The following is a 17,331-nucleotide window of genomic DNA, read 5'->3' on the forward strand; positions in this document are numbered from 1 at the left end:
GAATCCAACTTAGAATTCTGCAAGTCTTTCTTTCCATGTTGAATCACTGGAAAGAAAGGTAATAGAACGTGGTGACTCATACTCCTCATTGTCAGGAATGATGGAATTATTCGCACCATTACAATGCTGTTCATTCGACCCAGCATTTTCAAAAAGGATAATCAGCATGTGGCACTTGGAGGAATCTAGCAAGACATCTCGTATATAGGAATGATGAGGTTGTTTCATCATGTCGTTGTCTTCAAGCAACCGATTTCCCCACTCAATTAGAGAAATACCATTTGTGAAAATGTGAGGCAAATCTAATCTGTCAAATCTATCCAATCGATATAGATCAATGTGATGTATTGTTCTATATAAAGGAAAAGAGGCAGAAGAGAACATTATTTCACAAAATAATATATCGTCATGCATGACATAGTTGATGATCATTTTTAGCAAAAATAATGACAAAATCATCATTATTAAAATAAAGTGTGAAGCATTTTCCAACACCTACTCATAATTTCCACTAATCTTATTTTCATAAATATTATCCAATAAAAAAGTAGGCGAGGGCACATTTAAATTCATGTCCTTTTCCAACACCCGAATGATATGCCTTGCAAAAACGCTTTTTCCACTTCCCATATCTCCAGTTAACAGCACAACATCAGTGTTTTGTAACAATTTAGAAAATTGTTCCGCTAATTTTCGGGTTTCTTCAATATTCTCCACTTGAAATGTTTTGTCAATCCATGACGATTCATGTGATTTTGAATTATTTAAAGACGAATCCTTGTTAGTGTCAAGGTCATTTCGAATCGGGCAAGTTGTTGTAAAATAATTTCTACACGAAACTGCTCGGAAATGAAACGGAAAATTCTCTTGAATCCGATGTAGCGTTTGCTTGGCAACCGTTACTGACACTCCTTGTGATGAAACATGGGAGCACATAAAACGATGAGTGAGTCTACGCAAGCAAATTCTTTGCAAAGTAACAAATTTTTGCATTTTTTTTGTGTCAAAGCCTTAAATTGTTTTGTGTGAAAATTTGTGGTATTAATTATTATTTGTCATCTTTTCTATATGGTACAAATGTATGTGATTCATGAGAGTCCTTTTAACGTTTCTGTCTCACGAATACATTTTTAAAAACACAACAATTTCTATTGTCCTCACTCGCACAACATGAACTATTTCGTGGTAGAACCTCCACCACAACACGTAGTTCTTGAAGAGGACGACAAACCTGGCTTGGAGAGTTGTTGTTGTTTACGATCTCGTGAAGAGTGTCTGACCGTGAGTCCATTCGCACCTCCCGAATGACTGGTTCCTCCATAATAATTTTCATCTTGTTCATTCTCATCACCCTCTCCATTCACGTGATCATCATTGTCCCTCTCTCGTAGAGGCATCTTTCGTGCCAACGTTTCAAACACTTCTCTGACATTAATATTTTCTTTGGCAGAGGTTTCCATAAAGATTAAACCATTATCTTCGGCATAGGATTGAGCAAAGGAGTAGTCGACTTGTCGTTTATCTTCTTGTAGATCGACCTTATTTCCTGCGAGTGCAATAACCATATTTGTTTGACTTTGTCGTTGTAATTCCTTGACCCAATATTTGGCTCTATGAAAAGACTCCATGTTGGTAATGTCGTAGACGACAATGGCACATTCTGATCCTCTATAATACATGGGAGCGAGAGATTTGTATCGTTCTTGTCCGGCTCTGTGTTATGAGAATATTATTTGAAAAATTAAGGAAATTGTAATCATTGTAATGTGATACAGTGGTCATCACGTGTATAAAGTGAAATGAATTTCGATTTAGCTTACATACGTATCCCATACTTCAAATTTAATCACTCGATCTCCAACAGTAATAAACTGAGTTGAGAAGGCTGCTCCTATTGTACTTTCCTGATATTGAAAAAAGCAATTCTTATCTAACCGAATCACGAGGGACGTTTTGCCTATATGGTTGATAAAGGAGTATGTACATATATTTATGGTGAATATAATATTAATATTTGGAATATTATCATGAAAATCCGTTTGAAATCAAATCCGAGAAACACCAAAAGATCATCACACCTACCCACAGAGCTTTCTCCGAGTACAACGAGTTTAAACTTGTCTGCTTTTCTGAGTGCTTCATCATCGAGAGAGGAAGTATTCGTTGCGCTGCTGCTGCTTTTCGTTGTTGAGTGCATTGAGCGGTTGTTTCTTGCCACTTGCTTTTTTAAACTTGAATGACAGCGTGTGATCTTTAAAATTAGATTGCAACCGAAGAATACTGTAACGAGGCTCATAGGCTCACACACAGACAGATTTGAGAAATTTAGCGAGTGGACCCTTAAATCATTCTTTTAAATTGCGGACTGGCTCACAATTAATGAGAAAGCTGTTGAAGGATTTCATGTAAAATGAATTTCTGAAAAATGTCTCAAACAGGATCAAGCAATTTCTCACAACCTTGCAATCCAATGCTCATCTTTTCGGAATGGTACTCACAGGCACAACACACGCATCAACAACTATTGCACCTGCTACAAGAACAATTCACTTCTGTTTCAAAAACCCAGCATTCATCACACACGAATTCGTCTTTGAAAGAAAGTTTCATATCTTTACCTTCCATCCTTCAACTTCCTCCCGAACCGGCAACCATGATTGTGGCTACTGTCAATCCACAAACCATGCAGCCTTCCACTCGGAATGTCTTTTTAAAATCTTTCAATATTGAGAGAGGAGAATTTGTGTTTTGTACCAATTTTCAATCTAGAAAAGCGAACGAGATGTTGCAAAACGATGGAAAAATTGCACTCAATTTCTATTGGAATTATCATCATTACAATAATAATAAGAACGGTAATAGTAATTCTCAAACTAATCATTCGGAACGAGAAGATGATGATGCTGTAGAAATTTCTTCATCACCACACTTCTCAGATCGTGTGTCAGTAGCACTCAACGGAAGATCACGACAAGTTCGTATTGAAGGAATTGGTTCTCTATGTTCCGATGAGGAATCTGACGAGTATTTCAATTCTCGTCCTTTGGAGTCCAGAATTGCCTCGAGTGTGAGTCAACAATCAAAGATCATCACAGGTGGAAGGAAACAACTCTTGAAAGAATTTGAAAATGCTCAACATGAGCTTTCGAGTGAATTAAGGCGACCTTCTCATTGGGGTGGAATAAGGTAAGTGTGTACAGCTTGCACAACGATGAGTTTACGACTTTGAATTTCCAACGTGTGACAAATGATGCTTCATTGGAATCAAATTCATTGATTTTTTCATTTCCAAATCATTTCAATTTTTAACTCGATTATCTTTCGAATTGATCCTAATAATTATTATTATTTAAATATTCAGAGTTAGGGCGTATTCTATTGAATTTTGGGAAAGTGGAGATCATCGTTTGGCACATCGAGTGAAATATCATCGAAAAGGATGGCCATCCACTCATACAACAAACCCAACAGAATGCTCAGGCAACACATTATCTTCTCAAGAGAGTGTAACCTCAAAACCATTTAATGCTTGTTACAGCACAAATGACCATCCAGTAGAAGCAACCCAACAACAAGACGAAACATTATTACAGTTGGAATGGGAGTTAGAGCCTCAGATATTGTATCCTTGAACCTACACAGGGTTCACCATCAACACAGCAGAATTTACGAGGGAAATAATAATGCTCACTCACGAACGACAACTCCTATTGGTCCTTCTTTTTTTGACTCTATGCCAGAATGTAACAAACTAACAAACATGTAGCATGTCAACTCAAATAATCACAGATTTTCTCTGGTATCAACCAAGAAGTGTTTCTCGAACACGAGAATGATTTTCGCGTGTCACCTCCATTAAAATTTCTCCTCCGAGTAACACTCGCATTGAAAATCTTTGAGCGTGTGTTGTATGCCCAGCTGAAGTAATTCTCTCCAAGAAAGAAAGAGAATGATTAGTGTTCTAAACGGTCATGGCTGTGGTGAACATGTTGATGGTGAGTAGATTGATGATGATCTAATTGCGAACTGGACATGATGATCACTTGATAGTATTGAGTGTTGTTGATGCTGCTGAATGCCCTCGAGTCACTACCCCAATCACAATCATGAAAAGGAAGAACATGGCAGAACCATCTTCACCATTTCCATGCCAAGGGCAGCAACAGCAGCATGATGAAGATCTTTTTGACGACGACAAGGTCATGATGATTCGCGAAGTTGAGTTCGAAAAAGAAAAGCCTCTTGTTGTTACGCAGAGTTCTTTCGATTATATTTCAACTTGTGGTATTACTACTACTACGAATACGGAAGGCAACAACAACAAGCAGCACAGTCTGAACACTTCAGAGAATAGCAGCAACAATAGAGAGAATCCATCAGAACAACAACGAGTTCATGTTGAGGAATTTTCAACTTGTCCGATGATGAATGGTCCTTTATTACAACAAGAAACAACAATAACCACCCTACCGACAACACCAGACTATAATGAGAGTGTCGTTCAAATCCTTTCATCCTATCCTAGGGATGGTTCTCTGGGGTATGGTTGGGTCAAGCCTAACGCATCTTCATCATCGTCCTATAGGAGCAGTCAATACTTTTCCTCTTCGGTGCCTTCGTTTCCGACTTCTCCGATACCGCCACCAACAACAACATCCTTCGGCTCGACTTCTCCAATGAATATGACCAGTACTATTACTACTACAAGTACAAACAACTCTGTACCATTATCATCCTCCACCTCGTTCATCATGACAAATTCGACCACAAGTTCCATGATGGGCATTTCTGCATCCTCTCAGAAACAAGACGAGGTCGAACAACAATCTCTGCAACACCAATGGCGTCTGTGGACTGCCTTACAGACTCATCTCCGTCAAATCTCACTCGGTAAACCTCATACAGCACGACTCATTTCGACTTTGGCAGAGTTGGCTCGATTAGACGAAATCGAAGAAGAATTGGCCAAAAGTTTGCCCATCACGAGTAGTGTCTTTGAAAGTAGTTGCAGCAACAAAACTGCATGCAAGGTTAAACCCTTATTTACCTCACTCGATGATTGGAAAGCCATTGAGAGAGAATTTTCTGATATTTTAAATTTGGCACTACCATCGACAAGTGGCATTCGAGGCGACAGTAACAATCAAGAGGATGTAATGGATGAACAATTGAAGACAGAACTGAACCGTCTCTTGATGGATTTTGAAGAATTTCTTTGCTTGCTACCTCCCATGACACAATGTTTATGTGACCGCTCACAATTGCATTGCTGCATTTGTGGTCATTCGAATTATGGATTTGCAAGAGATTTAATTTTACGACAAGCGGTCGAGAATGGCCATTTTGATCAAAATAATGACCTTGGCCACCAGAATGACAACTCCCAAAAGCAACGAGGCTCCACCGAGACACTCGTGTTTCCAAGTTTCACCTCAACTCTCAAAGGTAAAAAGGTCATTGCAGAAAAGAAGAAGGAAATGAAAATGGACTTGTTAAAAAAGCAACAACAAAGGCCTGAAAATCTAAATTCCATGATCATGCCTCAATTCTTTTTGCATCCATCTTCAATATTAAGCACTTTTACTCGAGGTGGAAATTTTGGTCTCACTGATTCGGGCGCAGCGGCCACTACGACAGCACCAGAGAGCGGTATTTTGTCATTAATGAATCCGATTCTTAGCATTCCTTCAACATTTTGTTGTGGTGTCACCTTTGAAGTATTCTTTCGGGTATTCACAGAGAGGGGTCATTCCAAACTTGAGGACTATTCTACCATTCCTGAATTGCTAAAAATTAAGAGAGATTGGTTTTGTGAGAAACAAGAGACTGCAGAAAAGGACGATGAGTCCTATAAACAAGGTTGCTACAAGGCATTGATGTCACGAGGTCTTGGCAAGCACGTGAATACCATATTCGAAGCTAAGAAAGGTGATTTTATTCAATTTTGGAGAGTGAATGGAACTGGTCATAGTGTGATATTCGTGGGCCTGAAAGAGGGCGAAACAAAGTTTGAATATTGGTCCTCTCAACGCTCCACCAATGGAGTTGGATTTAATACGGAAACCTTGTCCGGCGTTGAACGATTTCACATTGTGAGATTGGTGTAGAGAGGGCAACATCAATGTTGTGACGATTTGTAAACATTTCTCTAGAGATTTGCTTGTTTCTGATGGACGGTTCCTTGTATTTGTAGGAAAGATTGTATCAATGAGTTGTCCTAATGTCTGTGACAATAGAAGGTTGGACCATAATCTTGACATTGCAGACCAAGAAATCTTGAAAAAATAAGGTCAACAGGGTTTATTTGGAATGTTGACAAAGTGAGATCAAGACAAAAAGTTTTAATTTATTTATTTTCCATTTAAGGCAAACAACAAAATTTTTATTATTCCGGCAAAAGCTTCAAAATAACGCAAACATCATTTAAGAAAACAACAAGGCATATTATTTTCTCTTTGTGATCAACAGAATACAAAACATTCATCACAATTCGTCAACAATTGCGAACGATTACATTAACATGTACTTTGAAAATTATTTGCTCAACGTTGCAGGTATATTTGTAGCGTTTCTACTCGTTCTCGTCACCATTGCTGTTCTTCATCACTACCACAAGAATCGATACATTTTATATTTTCAAAAACGTCCGCACAAGAAGTGTGTGTTTGTAAGCGATGATGAACAAAAGAGATTACATCCAGGAGGTAAATTGCCTCATCGAATTGTTTTTCCCTTGCAAGAATTGTTGGATGATCAGAAAAAGAATAGCAAATCATTGGCTGCCACTCGTCAAGCTGCACATTTTCTTCACAATACTCATGCGAACACTAAATTGGTAACAAAAACAGGTCTCTTAGGATGGCTTTGGAGAAACATGCCTTCCATTCCGTACTTGAGTGTATGGATTCAATGGTGTGAAGACCCCATCTTGTTCTTGGAAAAGGCCTCTGAGTTATATGGTCCTGTTTTCACAATTTCTTCCTATTTTAAGGAATGGACATTTATGGTTGGAGAAGGAACCAACAAGTTTTTCTTCGATGCTAAACAGTTGGATGAACAAGCTGCTCGAGATTATCTGTACAAACCCTTAATTATGAATGGTGCTGCTGTGGCATCGACTTCTTCAAACGCTTCGTTCAAAATTGAAACTGTACCTCCCAAGACTTCTCATGCAACAACCTCTTCTTCTTCCTCATCAATGACAACAACTACTCCAACTCGAGAAGAGATTTGGAATCAAGATTGGCTCTACAAATCAAAAACATTCATGAAAGAAGGTTTCACCAATAAGAATGCTCTTGTGAAATATTTGGAAAACATTAAGAGAGAAGTGAGAAGTTTGCTCTTCCATCAACAACACATTAATTTGAAATTTGTCGATCGTAATGAGAAAACTGCCATTGCCGAGATGGAATTACCAACACCAAAGATTTTACACAAGCATTCGGATTCGTTCTTTCCTGATTCCTCCAGTTCGTCCTCGTCCTCGTCGGGAGCAGGCAGTAATCAAGGAAGTCAACAACCTTTAGAAGTTGTGGTTGTGAATGATTTATTTTCACAAATGTCCAAATTTGTGGTGAGAAGTTTGATGAGAAGTGTGTTGGGTTCTTCCTTTGTCAAGAGACATGGAGATGAAGTGACCGACAACATTGTCTTTCTCGAAACTCAAATTCATAATCCATTTGTCACTCTGTATTACAATCATTTGAGATCGAACTTGTTGGAATATGTTTGGATGCCCAGTGTTATTGAACAAATCGAAACCAAGAAGAAGAGAGTTCATTATTTGATCAGTAGTGAAATTGAAAGACGTGTGAAAATGATGGAATTTGAAAATCTTGAAGAAGTGCCCTATACTCAGCAACAACAACACGCTTTTTCACATCAATCTCTACCAGCTTCTCAACCTTCTCTGCAACGAAACGTTTCATCGAAAGAAGACACCACCAATCTTCATTACTGTTACATTGATTTCATTCTTGAAAGAAATGGAAGTGATAAATATGGTGGTCTTCATGCAACCACATCGATCTATGCCAATCATATCATGTGCTTGTTAGTGGAATCCATGAGCAGTGTGGCAGCATTAGGATGGACCATTGCTCATGTCGCCAGCGATTCCACACTTCAAGATCGATTACGAATGGAAGTTAACCTATTTAAGGAAAAACTCGAAAAGGAATCGAGTCAGTTCATTCGATCCATGTGGAGTGAAGCCACAAGCTCAGTCAGGCCTCTATTGCCACACTTTTCACCCACTACAATTTCCATGGCCACTCCACAACATTTAGAAGCTTTCACACAACCAGCCACTAATTTATCCACTGAAGAATTTGACACCATATCAGGTCAGGACAACAACTCGTTAGAAAATTCAGAAGGTGTGAGTACCATCACAGATACAAGTCTTACCAATAGTGCTGGAGGAGGTGGAGGTTTACGAGAAGAAGATGTCGAAGAACTTCGAAAACAAAGCATGTTAGAAGATGGAGGATTATCTTCAACAGCCGACGACACTCAATCGCATCACACTTCGACGGATACCAATCCACCCGATAGTATTCCTTCCTTGTCCATTCCATCGTCACCAGGGCCTCTCTCAATGAGAGCTACCAGCTCGACGGAAGAAATGTTTCGAGTACAACAGCAACAACCCACACAACGTTTTACAAGAGCTGTTCCCTTATTGGGAAATCCTCCATTTACGACCTCACCGGTTGATCATACTCCTACAGGAGATGGTGGAGGAGAAGATCAATCCTCGTTGAAAGAACCTTCTGTGAATACCGATTCTGGTGGTCCTTCGAATGTGAATAATACCATTGTCACAACTCCTACGGCACCAAAACCAAGTGGATTGGCAAAAAGAAGACCATCCTTTACCTTATTGTCAGGAGGTGCTCTTTCAACAAGCTCACCTACGAAACCGACAGAAACAACAACCTCAATATTGCCACCTTCTCCAATTCATACCAATACGTTTGCTTCGAGTAGTGAACGGAATCCAGTCTTGGGACGAGGAGGTACTTCTTCGAATGTCAGCACTAGTAATACTAGTGGAAGTGAACTTTCTAGTCACATGAGTAGTAATTATAATATGCGACTTGTGGAATCGATTTTACAATCGAATGCATGTGAAGATCCTTTGAAATTACTGGATTCGTGTTTGAAAGAAGCGGCTCGAATCTATTCGTTGAAATTATTTACGAAACAAACTCTAGAAGGAATGAATTTTCATAATTTGACCATTCCAGCCAATCATTTGGTGTGTGTTTCACCCTTCTTTGTGCATCGAGATGAAGAGGTTTATCCCTATGATGCAAATACCTATCGACCAGATCGTTTCAATTTGGGAGAGGTTGGAAATTTACGTCAGTTAGCGGAGGAAGATCATGCCTTTATTGGATTGAAAGGATTTGCTGGTTCGAATTTCACCATGCTTTCGAGTAAGCTCTTTTTGATGGAATTATTGTCAAATTATCAAGTAGAAACACCTCAGTTGTTTGCATCAGATTTCAAAGGATTTGGATCGGTGGCAATGCCCACTCAACCAATAGCTTTGATTTTAAACCCACTGTCTTGAATGTTTGGTTTAAATATTATTAAAGATTGCAATTCATAAAAAGGTTGTAAAGTTTTCATTTGAAACAGTTTTCCTCATTGAAGAAGATATTCAAATAAGAATTTGATTGTCAATTCAGTTGTCAACTGAAAATTCAATCATTACTCAATTTACTTGAAAATATGAATACTGCAGTGATCAGTGTCACAAACAAATAGCTCTCCTGTTAGCTCATTAATACACATTCCTTCAGGATAACTCAATAGATCCTTGCCGTACGTTCTTCGTTTTTGTCCATCTGGAGAAAAAATTCGAAGTTCAAGGCCATAGCACGAACTCACAATTATATTCCTTGTTGCTCTATCAATCACTAAATGATAAGGATAGGGTGTTTCATTTTCTCTTTCAACACTTTCTTCGACTAAAATTTTAACAAATTTCCAAGTGTTATCAATTTTTCTACAAAGAATCAATCGATCAAAGGGATAACCCTCTCCCAATACTACTTCATTGTGTGAAAGAGCATCAATTCCTGTCGCACGTAAAATTGTGTCTGGCAATGTCATGGTTTGCAATAATTCTCCATTCAGCAAGCTTAATACATAGACACGATTGTTATCACCAGTCACTAAAACCTCTTGTCCTACAATTGTCATTCCTACCAAAGCTGAACATTTCGTGGATGTCCATAAAGGTGTAACAGATTCAAATGATTCCGTCAAGAGTTGATTCAAATCATACTTCATTACACAAGATTTCCTAAAGCACAACAAGGCATCTTGATGAAGACCATTATAATTTCTGTCCAATTCAATTGCATTTGTTTGAATAGGAAGAATCTTTTTCAATGATTTACAATTTTCCAAATCGACAATGATCGTATTTTGATTGTTATAATCACTCACAATGATACATTGATGATGGTGTGAAATTTTAATCCCCACTGGAGCATCCATTGTGTATTCCTTTTCAGAGTCTTTGACATCAGCAATACCATCAAACATCCTTGATTGATCATTACATTTGAAAATATTTAGTTCAGAGCGAACGGAAAATTTCTTGATCGTGTTCACGAGTTTGAAAGTTGTGATGGAGAAGGGCAGGATGGGTGTTTTACCACGTCTCATCTTGTCTCGGAATTTTGAAAATAATTCCAAATGAGTGAAAGGTTGAATTTCTATCGGAGGTGAGGTTGATGATGCTATGGAAGAATTTGAGAAAAAATCCAACAATTCCAATCGAGTGAGTGAGTTCCATTCCGAATTCTCAAAAGTGTTTTGTTTCATTTTTTTTTGTGTCTAAACAATTACAATTTCTGACTGGTGAAAAAAAGGTTCAGGTGACAGTTGAACTAGTTCAATATCTGCATTCTTATCTCAAATCAATTACCTCCAATTTCATGAAACACAATACGATCAGATATCATCACGGCGATCCAAAATATTTTGGTCCATGATTGTATAAATCATCACCAACTAGTCTACTTGAATATTTGTATTCTATCGTTATTAACATCTACAATGTAGAGTAAACCTGTTTGTTCATCAAGGCATATTCCTGTTGGGTTTTTAAACTCATTTGGACCTGTTCCAAAGGAACCGAAACGTTTCACAAACACTCCATCTTCAGTGAAAACTCCAACTCCATGTGAAGAGCGATCACAAACAATAATGTGATGTGATGCATGGTCAATTGTCAATCCATATACTTTTTTCACAGAGCCTTTTCCAAATAAGCATTGAAATGTCCATTGATTAACCTGTTGAGAATGGCGTTTGATTTTTTGCATGCATTCTGAAGCCTGAGCAATGAACAATTCTGTTTGTGTATCATTGACAGCAATTCCACAAAATCCACTAGGTTTCAGATAGAGTTGGTCTATTTTATACAACAACTCTCCAGTGGATGCCATTAACACAGCAATATAAGGTTCAGGATCTATTGCTACAAAAATAACATTCTTTGACACGTGATCAACATGGCTTGAACATGCAATGCCACAAGCAGAATCATTATATTCTTCTCTAATCCAAATCTTGTCATTGGCATTTTGGCATTTCATTATTTTCGTTAAATCATGTTTAAAAATACCATACACGCTTGTATACACCAAGGCATCATTTGAAACTCCATCATAATTTCTTTCAATATCAAAATAGGAAAAGTATGTGGCAGCCGATGAAAATGAAAATAATTTCTGATGAGTGGTCAAATCAAAGCAATGAAAATATGGAGCTTCTAATGCAATGATACAATGGCAAGAGTATGAAATCCGAACATCAACCACACCCGATACTTGAATAGAAGCTACATGATCAAAATTCAATGAGAATGGAACCTTCTTTTTAATGTTATTTCTTTTCATCTTGATGAAAAACTTTGAAAAGATATCACTCCAATCATGATTGAAAAGCTCACTCCGATGGATTGGATTGGTTCCGATCGCTTCATGCCCAAGTTCATGAAGAACAAGTCTCACGGGTTCTTCATCATCGTTGTTCATTTTTTTGTGGTTGAAAGTTCATTGCTATTTGAAGAATGGAGCCACTGAATCGTTAATGAAGCTCCCTTAATACAATGTAAATGAAGAGACTCTAAAAGATCTAGACCACAGCTTGGTTTTCAAATGCCTTAAACTTTCTCTTTGAGATTTGTTTTTGTATTTTGGAAGAAGTAATTATTGTAAAAAATGTCCAATTTGAGAAAGATAGCAAAGAATATGGGTCTTTCGGAAGAAGAGTGGAGAAGAGCCTCACGAATACAACAACAACGACATGGCTCGGATAAGATCATGCATGAGAATCATGAGTCCATGGTCCTTAATTCCGAGGTGTCAGTATCATTAGGCTCAGAACAATTCGTATCATCGGAAGCAAAAGATCAATATATGAGATTTCTCGATTATTCTCCTGAAACGAAACGAGTTTTGGAAACTTTTGAATTAGATACCAACATGAGTACCAATCCACATGTCAAACAATATTTTAAAACCGATAAAGAAGGGAATTGTAAATTGAGTATACAACCACAATTTTTGCAAAGGGTGGAGTAAGTGTTGATTTGTTGGAAATACATTTAGACAATATCATTTGATATAATCATCCATAAAACAAATCCTTTGATTCAATGATTTTCAAAATAGACAAGTGGATGAAATTGAGGGAGTTTTAATTTCATTTCATCCAGGGTTTTTCTGTATTGACATTGTTTGTTCGTCTTTGAATGTTGGAGTTGTGGATAGAGCTTTTGAAAAAGACATTCAAACTGGTTGGATTCGAGTCGTTGTCAATGACGAATTTGGAAAGGACGTTCCTTCAAACTCCTCTGAAGATGAAGAAGAAATGAGTGGAGAAGGACTTTGAAAAAACACACACTTGATAAGTAAATTACTAACCTTACCATCATTACTTGACTATTTTCCAATCTCTCCAACTGTAACAACTTTGAGATGAATGAAATGAACTTGTGCGTTCTTCAGAGTTCATTACCAAGAGGTAAAATCTCTCTACAGTTTTTCACCTTTAAAAAAAAGTTCTTAAATCCGTTCTTTGAAATTAATTTCAATATCTCTAAGTACCATCAATCTATCTAGAAATGTCGTTACCTTCTTGCCCAGTTCCTCCTCCAATATTGATTGCTGAAGATAATATTCAGAGAAAGCATCAATCCAAGAATTGTACCGAAGTAGTGTTTGAAGGAGAAGGTGGAGGTTGTATTCAAGGCTCTGCCGATCTTCCGAGGAATGGTACCGATTCATTCCATGATCTTTCATCGGAATGGATCAAGTCTATTCTATGCGATATTAATGGAGATTATTTCAAAAGTATTGATGCTGAGGATCATCCCAATCATTCCTTATTATTGGATGATGCCAATGCTTATCAAGCATTCAGAGATGAGATCCGATTCAAACCTACGGCTGATCATCATACCAATCAGCTGCCACAAATATACCCCGAAGGAGGTATTGTATTGAAGGGTGGTTATGGTTCTGATCCCAATTTGATCCTTAGTTGTAATCCTAGTTTGTTCAATTTAGGATGTTTCTCGTTATTGCTAAGAGTTTTTGTTACTAAAGAATCGAGATCAATTGCAACCATGGGACAGTCGTATCGTTGGTTTGGCTTAACTCCAACTCATGTGACTCTGAATAATCAGGATCAAAAGTTTGAAATTTATGGAGTTAAATTAAACCAGTGGAATGAAATCTTTGTCTCCTTCAATAATCCACAGCCAGAGTACGAGAATGAGGAATTGAAGAACTCCAACACGGCAAAAGAAATTCTGTTGATTGTCAATGGAAGAGAAATGTCCATCCCATTGTCGTGTGACATGTCCATAGCGACAGCAAATGAGAGAGTGAGAGCTTTTGACAAGGAATTGTCATTTGTCAATTATTCAAACGGCGCTAGCTTGATTGGGCTTGTCTCGAGTGTAGTTCTACTCAACAAATCATGTCAACATTTGGAGGAACTTAAATCAGTGGGTAAGAAGTTGCTTGAGAAACACAAGAAGCCATCCAAGACTTTCTCAGAAGCTTTAGACTCGGTCTCAAAGGTGAAGGTTGTGCATCCAGATCACGTTGAATCCGTTGCTCAATTCGATGCTGCCATCACAGAGAATCGTCTTGTGGTGGTCGATTTCTTTGCGACATGGTGCTGCCCTTGCAAGGGAATTGCTCCTTTCTTTGCAAGTCTTGCAGGGAAATATCAAAATGCGAAGTTCCTTAAAGTAGATGTCGATCAAGTTCCGGATCTTTCCAGTAGATTCGAAGTCAACTGTATGCCAACCTTCTTATTCTTGCGGGATGGAGAATCAGCTGTGACACGTTTAGAAGGAGCCAATGAAAAGGAGCTGGAAAACAAAGTGATCGAACTCGTTTCCAAAATTTAGATAATGAAGATCGCTCAATAAATGAAAAACAACGCTTCACCCTTCAGAGTCGTTAGGAAAGAGTCGATCGATCATGCTGCGTCTAAGACAAGCATCAAAAATAATAAAAATCATTTAATGGAAAGAAAACACTACAGGAGGAGAGTCAGCTTCAATTAGCTCAGTATTATTCAGGAATTGTATTTGGAGGTAATGTTTTTAACATGCTCGTCCGTTGGTCTCATCAAAAGGTATTGTCAAGCCTAACAGTTCATTAAATGCCAAAATTTATTCATGAATCTCTTCAGCTGTATCAACATTGCTTACAAGGACGTTAAACAGAGACGAATGAGAAGCATGTAAATATTTGCTTTGGTTGGTGTCAATCTTCTTCTTCAACATCTCTCGCTTCACTTGAGGCAATAAGAACGATCGTACCAAATCCTTAATGTGACCTTCCTCTGGTGTTACAACATTTCTTTCTCGTTGTGCTTGCTCTGACAAACGTTCGCGTAGGACATCTTGGTGAGCTTGTCTTTCTGCAAGTTTCACCGAGCATGAATTGAAAAGTTCTTGCAAGAACGTCGACACAGTATCATTGTGAATTTGAATGGTTTCCGCTTGAAGCTGTTCTCTTCTATGACGCTCTTCTTCCTCTGCTTGCCTTCTTTTAGATTCCTCTTGCTCCCGTTGACTTCGTTCCTTTTCTGCAAATTCTACCAATTGCTTCACTCGTTTCAACTCTTCTTGTCTTATGAGCTCTTTTGACAAGAAATCAAGTGCATTACTGATCAGCTTGCCTTGTAAATTTTCCATGACAATTTCTCGAGTTTGGTCCATGTTTTGTCGTCTCTTTTGTTCCTTGAAAACTTGTGACTTGGCCTTTTCTCGTTCCTTTTGTTTAATTTCCTCCACAGCTTGAAGCTCTTTGATGAGCTCAATGCTACGCTCTTTGCCTTCGTAAAATTCTTCTTGGGCGGACCGACCTCTGAGTAATTTCTGAATAAATACAACTGCATTTTCAATGTCATCAGCCACAACGTCTGTCTCCGCTTCTTCGAAGATTTCCAATGTTGGTGTCGGAGGCCTAACAATACGCGGTGTTGATTTGTACATGTCTTTGACTTGTTTCACTCTATCTTGAACATCATTCACAGTCTTGGACTTTTCTAGATCATGAATGGCTAGTTGTAAATGTTCCTTCACCACCTTCTCAACCCGATCCACATTTGAAATAGTTTTGGAAGGTTCAACAATGACAGATCCTGTCTTGTCCTTGATTGGAAGAGCCTTATCCATGTACTTGCTCTCTTTAATGAGGAATTTGTTCACTTGATTCATTTGAACCTCTTCCACACCAAGAGGATCAGTGAGAAGAGCAGGTCTAATCTCATAGGCAATTGTGTTAAGGGCTGAGACTTGACCGTCTCTTAATAATGGTGCATAGGTTTTGGAGGCAGGGAAAGCGTATTCAAACAAAATGTCTCGCCTCTCCAATTTGTTCTCTGGATTGTCATACTTTTTGATCGTTCTTCGAATGTGTTTACGCTTCTTCTTTTCAAGCTGTTTCAGCTTCTCTTCAGCGTCTTGTTTGATTTTCTGAATTCGTTTCTCGAGTTTGGATGCACTTTTCATTTCTCGTATTTGTTCGCGAACTTCGAGCTTTGCCCTCACGTGCTCAATTTGTCGATCTTGCATTTGAGCAATTTCTTCCTCTCTCTCCTTCCATTCAATCATTTCCAATTCTTTTAACATTTGCACTCGCCTCTTAAACTCGTCTTCCCCCACGTTGGGCCCAATATTCTTGATCTGATCCTCTACTTGTTTTCTTCGTCGTGTTCTGTCTACAATTTTTATGTGATCTTCAGTAATTTGGCCTCCTTGTCTGCCGTCCTCAAAAAATAGAGAATCCATTTTCATGTAATCGGGAAGATCTTTTTCGTGAATTGTTGCATGATCCTTCTCGATTCCACCATTCTCAGCCATTTTATTCTTGGAACGTGACTTTACCTCTGGAAAATAAGGCATGGTTTGAGCCTCACTTTCTCTGTATATGGATTGAGTGCCGACCTCTCGAGTTTGTGGCATTCCACGAGTAAGGTCTTCATCATTGTCCTCGTCACCAAAACTTCCATCGTTCAACATGGAATTTTCGTTTTTGAGTGGTTTTTCTGTAATGTAGACTGTATGTTTTTCATTCATGGGCATGCTCAAAAATTCCTCCTCTCTCATGGGACCAATCACTGGCCTATGAAAGAATTTATAACGATCTGGGCCCGATATCGTACTCTCAATATGAGGTTCATTTCGTCCACTCTTTACAAATGATTTGGGAGGGAAATAATTCGGATTGTAGTTGTGGGAAGCTCCGAAACGAAATCCGTACGCTGGATGTAAACCATTATTGGGTCCAGTAAACATGTTATCATAATTAATCACTCGTTCCAATTTGAAAGGATTTGATGATTGTTGTTTGACGGCATCTCTGTACAATTCTCTCTGATCGGTTGGTGTAAAGGTGGATGTTTTTTTGGTTTGGAGAGTCTGGCTCGAGCCACCTCCTCCGTTCTGCTGCTTGAGCATTGTCAATAAATTATTGTTTGTTCTGTACTATGATTACTACAAGTCCAACAAGAATATTCAATTATAATCCTACTAAAAAACTTGATCCAAGACTTGAGAGACTTTCAATGATCATGAATTTTTTTTAAAATGTTGCATTCAACGGCTGTACTTGTTCTTGGCGGGAAAGTCTTTTACTTTCCACTTGTACAAGCGAGATGAGTGGCCGACGAATACATGCGAGCTAGGGCTGCCTTGTATCAAAACCACAACATGTCTTCTCTCAACAATGGTATAAGCATCTCCAATAATTAGTAATTAATTTGGATGGATTG

General features: G+C 38.3%; 10 protein-coding genes across 10 annotated transcripts; 5 read left to right on the forward strand and 5 right to left on the reverse strand.

The window, feature by feature from the left end:
- Positions 1–9: 9 nt before the first annotated feature.
- Positions 10–993, reverse strand: C9374_008772 (uncharacterized protein; the record flags this gene model as incomplete). The annotated part of the gene is made up of 2 exons (XM_044698885.1): positions 10–352; positions 500–993. 2 exons carry the CDS (start codon positions 991–993, stop codon positions 10–12), a joined length of 837 nt encoding a protein of 278 aa, XP_044545412.1.
- Positions 994–1,175: 182 nt separating this feature from the next.
- Positions 1,176–2,197, reverse strand: C9374_008773 (uncharacterized protein; the record flags this gene model as incomplete). The annotated part of the gene is made up of 3 exons (XM_044698886.1): positions 1,176–1,713; positions 1,825–1,957; positions 2,083–2,197. 3 exons carry the CDS (start codon positions 2,195–2,197, stop codon positions 1,176–1,178), a joined length of 786 nt encoding a protein of 261 aa, XP_044545413.1.
- A 228-nt stretch (positions 2,198–2,425) lies between these two features.
- On the forward strand, positions 2,426–3,632 carry C9374_008774 (uncharacterized protein; the record flags this gene model as incomplete). The annotated part of the gene is made up of 2 exons (XM_044698887.1): positions 2,426–3,186; positions 3,362–3,632. The coding sequence occupies 2 exons, from the start codon at positions 2,426–2,428 to the stop codon at positions 3,630–3,632; spliced, it is 1,032 nt and encodes a 343-aa protein (XP_044545414.1).
- A 317-nt stretch (positions 3,633–3,949) lies between these two features.
- C9374_008775 (uncharacterized protein) lies at positions 3,950–6,107 on the forward strand (the record flags this gene model as incomplete). Its single annotated transcript, XM_044698888.1, has 2 exons — positions 3,950–3,995; positions 4,051–6,107. 2 exons carry the CDS (start codon positions 3,950–3,952, stop codon positions 6,105–6,107), a joined length of 2,103 nt encoding a protein of 700 aa, XP_044545415.1.
- A 413-nt stretch (positions 6,108–6,520) lies between these two features.
- On the forward strand, positions 6,521–9,583 carry C9374_008776 (uncharacterized protein; the record flags this gene model as incomplete). Its single annotated transcript, XM_044698889.1, has 1 exon — positions 6,521–9,583. The coding sequence occupies one exon, from the start codon at positions 6,521–6,523 to the stop codon at positions 9,581–9,583; it is 3,063 nt and encodes a 1,020-aa protein (XP_044545416.1).
- Positions 9,584–9,732: 149 nt separating this feature from the next.
- C9374_008777 (uncharacterized protein) lies at positions 9,733–10,848 on the reverse strand (the record flags this gene model as incomplete). The annotated part of the gene is made up of 1 exon (XM_044698890.1): positions 9,733–10,848. One exon carries the CDS (start codon positions 10,846–10,848, stop codon positions 9,733–9,735), a length of 1,116 nt encoding a protein of 371 aa, XP_044545417.1.
- Positions 10,849–11,042: 194 nt separating this feature from the next.
- Positions 11,043–12,065, reverse strand: C9374_008778 (uncharacterized protein; the record flags this gene model as incomplete). The annotated part of the gene is made up of 1 exon (XM_044698891.1): positions 11,043–12,065. One exon carries the CDS (start codon positions 12,063–12,065, stop codon positions 11,043–11,045), a length of 1,023 nt encoding a protein of 340 aa, XP_044545418.1.
- Positions 12,066–12,251: 186 nt separating this feature from the next.
- On the forward strand, positions 12,252–12,924 carry C9374_008779 (uncharacterized protein; the record flags this gene model as incomplete). Its single annotated transcript, XM_044698892.1, has 2 exons — positions 12,252–12,610; positions 12,705–12,924. 2 exons carry the CDS (start codon positions 12,252–12,254, stop codon positions 12,922–12,924), a joined length of 579 nt encoding a protein of 192 aa, XP_044545419.1.
- A 232-nt stretch (positions 12,925–13,156) lies between these two features.
- On the forward strand, positions 13,157–14,455 carry C9374_008780 (uncharacterized protein; the record flags this gene model as incomplete). Its single annotated transcript, XM_044698894.1, has 1 exon — positions 13,157–14,455. The coding sequence occupies one exon, from the start codon at positions 13,157–13,159 to the stop codon at positions 14,453–14,455; it is 1,299 nt and encodes a 432-aa protein (XP_044545420.1).
- Positions 14,456–14,722: 267 nt separating this feature from the next.
- On the reverse strand, positions 14,723–17,017 carry C9374_008781 (uncharacterized protein; the record flags this gene model as incomplete). The annotated part of the gene is made up of 1 exon (XM_044698895.1): positions 14,723–17,017. One exon carries the CDS (start codon positions 17,015–17,017, stop codon positions 14,723–14,725), a length of 2,295 nt encoding a protein of 764 aa, XP_044545421.1.
- Positions 17,018–17,331: the final 314 nt, after the last annotated feature.

Source organism: Naegleria lovaniensis, assembly GCF_003324165.1.
Source record: "Naegleria lovaniensis strain ATCC 30569 chromosome Unknown tig034, whole genome shotgun sequence".
In the NCBI taxonomy this organism is placed as follows: Eukaryota; Heterolobosea; class Eutetramitea; order Acrasida; family Naegleriidae; genus Naegleria; species Naegleria lovaniensis.